The sequence below is a fragment of the Capra hircus genome, chromosome 21, assembly GCF_001704415.2.
Source record: "Capra hircus breed San Clemente chromosome 21, ASM170441v1, whole genome shotgun sequence".
Lineage (NCBI taxonomy): Eukaryota > Metazoa > Chordata > Mammalia > Artiodactyla > Bovidae > Capra > Capra hircus.
The window spans coordinates 29,897,870-29,903,975 of record NC_030828.1 but is presented as its reverse complement, the minus strand read 5'-3'; the positions used below and the strand labels follow the sequence as shown (position 1 = coordinate 29,903,975).

At 50.0% G+C, this 6,106-nt stretch overlaps 1 protein-coding gene across 1 annotated transcript; it reads left to right on the top strand.

Moving 5' to 3' along the window:
- LOC108638475 (relaxin-3 receptor 1-like) lies at positions 4,874 to 6,106 on the top strand. The gene has a single exon (XM_018065919.1). The coding sequence runs from the start codon at positions 4,874 to 4,876 to the stop codon at positions 6,104 to 6,106; it is 1,233 nt and encodes a 410-aa protein (XP_017921408.1).

The window sequence follows — 6,106 nt, the reverse complement described above, 5'->3', positions numbered from 1 at the left end:
CCTTACAGCCCAGAGCTCATAGCTCCCCACCCTCCCTTCCTGCCCCTCCAAGTGCCTCTGCCTCCAACTCTATCCCAGTGGCCCTCGTTCAGTGCTGACCACCCCCGGCTGAGCTCTCCTGTGACCTGTGGGCTCCTGGGGGTAGAAAGGATGCTGGTCCAGCTCTGTCTCCATCACAGCGCCCATCAAAGGCTGAGGCCACTGGGCAGGGTCCTGCAGGCCTTCACCCCATGGTTCTTTGTTGACCTCCCACCATGACAAGGGCGGTGAACATGACAAAGACAGGCCTTCCTTTCAATGGACTAACTTTCTGGTGGGGGCAGATTTTTTAAAATGTCAACAAATACATACACTCTGATTGTGACAAGTGTTATAAATAGAACAGGGTGATCATACAGCAGTGCAGATGAATGAGCTACTGCTATACTCTACAGTATGGATGAACCTCACAGACCCATGCAGCCAGGCACTAAAGTGTATACATGTGTGTTTCCATTCATATAACACACTAAAATAGCCCAAACTAATCTGTGCTGTTAAAAATGAGGATAGTGATTACTCTGGAAGGAAGCACGGGGACTAAAGGGACATGAGACATGAGGGGGCTTCTGGGGATGCCATTCATGTTCTGTTTCTTGCCGTGGGTGCTGGTTACATGGTTGTGTTTGGTATGTGAAAATTCATCAAACTGTATGCATATGACACGTGGGCATGTGCACATGGATATTATACTTCATTTAAAAGTTGGGTATTTTTTAATCCTCGGGGGATGAGATGGAGACTTGAGGGTAGAGGTGGGACTTGGTGATATGGGTAGGATAGTCAAGGAGGACTTCTTGGAGGAGGTAACATCTGATATGAGACTTATGGGTTAAGAGTTAGTCTTGAGATAAGACAGTCTCTTGAATAAGTGACTGGGAAACTGGACAGATACATGTCAAAGAATGAAATTAGAACATTCCCTGAAACCATATACAAAAATAAACTCAAAATAGATTAAAGGCCTAAGTGAAGTGAAGTTGCGTTAGACTCTTTGTGACCCCGTGGACTAGAGCCTACCAGGCTCCTCCCTCCATGGGATTCTCCAGGAAAGAATACTGGAGTGGGTTGCCATTTCCTTCATCCAGGGGATTTTCCTGACCCAGGGATCGAACATGGGTCTCCCACATTGCAGGCAGACACTTTAACCTCTGAGCCACCAGGGAGTGGGACTAAAGGCCTGAATGTAAGACCAAATACTATAAAACTCCTAGAGGAAAATATAAGCAGAACACTCTTTGACATAAATCACAACAATTATTCTTTTTGATTCATCTCCTAGAGTAAGGGAAACAAAAGCAAAATAAAACAAATGGACCTAATTAAACTTAAAAGCTTTTGCACAACAAAGGAAACCATAAACAAAATGAAAAACAACCTATAGAATGGGAGAAAATATTTTCAAATGATGCAATTGACAAGGGATTAATTTCCAAAATATGCAAACAGCTTACACAGCTCAATATATAACCCCCCCAAAAATCCCAATCAAAAGATGGACAGAAGATCTAAATAGACATTTCTCCAAAGAAGACATATAGATGGCCAACAGGCACATGAAAACATGCTCAACATTACTAATCATTAGAAAATGCAAATCAAAACTACAATGAAGTATCACCTCATACTGGTCAGAATAACCATCATTAAAAAGTCTACAAATAATAAATGCTAGAGATGGTATGGAGAAAAGGGAACTCTCCCACACTGTTGATAGGAATGTAAACTGGTGCAGCCAGTATGGAGAACAATATATAAGTTTCTTCAAAAACTAAAAATAGAATTATCATATGATCCAGCAAGCCCCATTCCTAGGTACATATTCAGAAAGGAGGAAATCTCTAAATCAGAAAGATACATTCAATCAATATTCATAGCAGCACTATTTACAATAACCAAGGCATGGGTGTGGAAGCAACCTAAATGTCCATTGACAGATGAATGGATAAAGATGTGTGTGTACACACACACACACACACACACACACACACAATGGAAAGTTATTATCATAAAAAAGAACAAAATAATGCCATTTGCAGCAACATGGATGGACCCAGCAATGATCATACTAAGTAAGTCAGACAGAAAAAGACAAATGTGATATCACTTATATGTGGAATTTAAGAAACAGATACATATCAACTTACCCATGAAACAGAAACAAACTCACACACATAGAAAGCACGCTTATGGTTGCCAAAGGGAAAAGAGGGTGGGCAGAGATAAATTAGGAGTTTGGGATGAACTAGATACATGAAGTAGATGAAGCACATACACACTACTATATATAAAATAGATAAACAACAATGTCTTACTGGATAGCACAGGAAACTATATCCAATATCTTATAATAACCTATAATGGGAAAGAATCTGTAAAAGAAAAAAATATATATATATATAACTGAATCACTTTGCTGTACACTTGAAACATTGCAAATCAACTATACTTTAATAAAATACATTAATAACTTTCAAAAATAAAAATTTTTAAAAAGTCAGTCTTGGAACAAACTAGGGAAAAGCACCCCAAGCAGAGGGCCTGGTGAATGCAGAGTCCCAGAGACAGGAGAAAATTTGGTACCCTGGAGGGACAGTGGAGGCTAGTGCAGGTGGAGCCTCGCACAGAAGCGAGTGCAGGTTGGAGGGCTACTAGATGAGATCAGGGAGGTGAGCTGGCCCCAGATCAGGAAAGCCCTTATGGTCAGGGAAGGAGTGAGGAGTTTATTTTAAATAAGATGTCCTAGAGCATCACAGAGGCATGTGATCTGGCTTACCTTATGACTGCCATGGGGAGAGGAGATCCTGGGCTGAAGCACCCCAAAGATCATCCATGAATGAATGAAAACAAGATATACATAGAGAACTCTTAGCCTGTGAGAACCATAAGAGGTTTTACAGACCATTTTACAGACAAGAAAACTGAGGCCAGAGAGGGCAAGTCACTTGCCCCAAACCACAAAGCAAGCTAGTAGCCAGGGCACAGAGACTAGCAACTCAGGCTACCTGACATTCAATGACAACTCCCATAAAAGGAAGAAAAATTCCTAGGCCACCAGGGCCCACTAAAGGGAAACTCTGGGAAAGTATGATCTAATTTTGCAAACTTTCTATCAGATTACCGGTTCATCTGGGCTCTGGCCCAGACTGTGTGCATGCTAAGTTGCTTCAGTCGTGTCCGACTCTTTTCAACCCTATGGACGGTAGCCCACCGGGCTCCTCTGTCCATGGGATTCTCCAGGTAGGAATATTGGAGTGGGCTGCCACGCCCTCCTCCAGGGGATCTTCCTGACCCAGGGATCAAGCCTGCATCTTCTGCCTTGCAGGTGGATTCTTTACCACGGAGCCACAGGGGAAGCACCCTGGTCCAGACTAGAACTAGGTAATTGGGTTAATTTCCTGTCTTGTGACTACTGGGGAGAGAATCCCACTTGCTTCAGATTCTCTATCTCCCAGGCAAGGGAGGTCTGGCAGTGAATCTGCCTGTGGTCACTGATTAAGGATAGGAGACACCGTGAAGACCTGCCCTCTGGAGACCACGTTCCCACTCCTGGCGGTATGCTGTCCCAAAGCTCCTAGGACAGCAGGAAAGAAGGAAAGGGGTCCTCAGAGTGGGAGCTCCAGACTAAAGCCAATGGGGGACTGACTACCATAGAGAGGGCCTTCAGCAAAACAGGAGGTCAGAATGAGGAGAAGGGGGTTCTCTTAGCTTGATCAGTTTTCCCATGACCCTCACAAGAGGTTATCATCTTCCTCCTTTACAGGTAGGCAAGGCAGATCAATTAGCCCCAAGACACATGGCTGGTAAGTAACCTAAAGGGGACTATGGTCTCCCCCTCTCCTGGGAACCCTCCCATCCTTAAACCCGACCACCTTCCTTGAGCCTCCTGCCCTAACACTCACTGAGTTATTACCGTGCTTTTTTCTTTCTTAATGTTGCACTTTCCCCTATATGAGATCATCTCATTTACTTGTCTTTATCTCCCAGGAGAAAATATGTTCCATGCCTATTGCTGCATTCCTAGTGTTTAGCAAGGTGGATAGAACATAGAAGGCATGCAATAAAAAATTCTGCAAGTACAGAAGGAGGTAGTTGCGGGAAGGCCTTTCTGAGGAGGTGACATTTGAGCCCAAGTGCTGAGAAAGAGCCAGCCATAAGAAAATCTGGCCATGGGAAGATCTCGGGCACTTTGAGACCGAGAACGGAACAAAAGGGGAGAGGGGATGAGGAGTGCTCAATGCTAAAACACAGCTAGAAAAATACCTTTACCAAGAGGAGACCGGGGTTGGGGGACCATTTAAGGGAGCAGGGCTGGAGGCAAAGAGACTGCCAGTCCCTGCTATTTGGTCCCGAGCAACAGTCTCCCGCTGAGTATTTCCGGCCCGCACAGGCTGAAGGTGGAGGGGTATGCTGCTTCCCGAGGCGAAACTTATCGGAACCCTTCTCCAGTCCTGAAGGTTGAACCGCTGCGGGAGGGGCTCTGTTTCTAGCGTTGCGTCTTCACTCAGCGACCCACGCACAGCCGCGACCCTGAGCCCACGTGAATCGCAGAAGCCTTCTCCTCCGATCTGACCTCCCGGCCCCCAAGTCTCAGCTTCCGGCCTCCGCTCTGGCTGAGGGTCCTCAGTTCTCGACGAAATCGAAGGTAAAGAAGTAGCCAATAGAAATACGGCCTGGAAGCGCTTAGGGCAGGGCGCGAGTGCAACTGACCAATCAGGGCAGCCTTCATCCCTTTAAAAGTGCTGCCGCGAGATACTGAACACAGCTAGTCGTCCCAGTTTAGCCGCTGGCTTCCGAGTGGACCTGAGCCGATCCCTGAGCTCCACCAAGGGCGATGGCGTCAGCCAGAGGCAGCTGTCGCATGGCCCGCGCCTTCGGGGCCGTGCTCCCCCTGAACTGGTTTGGAGATGCGTCGTCCCGGCAACCCTGTAACAGTTCGGTGGGCAACGGATCTGAGAGCACTCGCCCGACCTGGGGTCCCCGCAGCCTGGACGGCCTGGAGGGAGTGGCAGAGGCTGGAGCGGCGCTGGCACTGCGCGCGCTGATCGCGGGCGCCTACCTGGCCCTGTGCGCTGTGGGGCTGGTGGGCAACGTGCTGGTGCTGGTCCTGGTGCGGTCCCAGCAGCGGCGCCGGCGCTCGCTGCTCAACTGCTTCCTACTCAACCTTGCAGCCACCGACCTGCAGTTCGTGCTGACACTGCCCTTCTGGGCCGTGGACATGGTGCGCGACTTCAGCTGGCCCTTCGGGGGTGCCATGTGCAAGGTGGTGCTCACGCTCACGGTGCTCAATATGTACGCCAGCGGCTTCTTCCTTAGCGCCATGAGCGTGGCGCGCTACTACGCGGTGGCGAGGGCGCTGCGCCCCGGCCGCCCGGGCACCCTGTGGGCCGTCTGCGTGTGCAGCTTGCTCTGGGCCACCGCAATCCTGGCCACTGCACCCACCGCCCTGTTCGCCACAGCGGCCAGCATCGGGGGCGAACGCTTGTGCCTGCTGCGCTTCCCCGACGGCGGTCCCGACTGGCTGGCCTTCTACCATCTGCAAAAGATCACCGTGGCCTTTGTGCTGCCGCTGGTCACGCTGGGGACCTGCTCGCTGCTGCTTCTGCGCTTCCTGCGGCGGCGGCGGGTACGCTGGCCATCTGGGGTCCCGCCCCGACGTCGCTCCCGGGTTACCCGCGCGCTGGCCTGCGTGCTGCTGGCCTTCGTGCTCTGCTGGCTGCCCAACCAAGCGCTTACGTTCTGGGGGGTGCTGATCAAGCTGAACGCGGTGCCCTGGGACCGCGCCTACTTCCTGGTGCAGGCCTACCTCTTCCCGGTGTCCATCTGCCTGGCGCACTCCAACAGCTGCCTCAACCCGCTGCTTTACTGCCTGCTGCGCCGCGACTTCCGCCAGGGCCTGCAAGAGCTGTGCGGCCGGGCCAAGCACCCAGCGGACCTCCGACCCGGCTCTCCAACAGCCGCGCCCCAGCTACGGGGCTCTCTGATTAGGCCTGAACCCGGAGAACCACACCTCTCAGTAAGGGCCACATGCCGCTCCGTCAGTACCAAGAGTAAGGGGGCAGATTAG

Excerpts from the sequence above, each read along its gene's own strand:
- LOC108638475 (XM_018065919.1), top strand. The coding sequence starts at position 4,874 with ATGGCGTCAGCCAGAGGCAGCTGTCGCATGGCCCGCGCCTTCGGGGCC.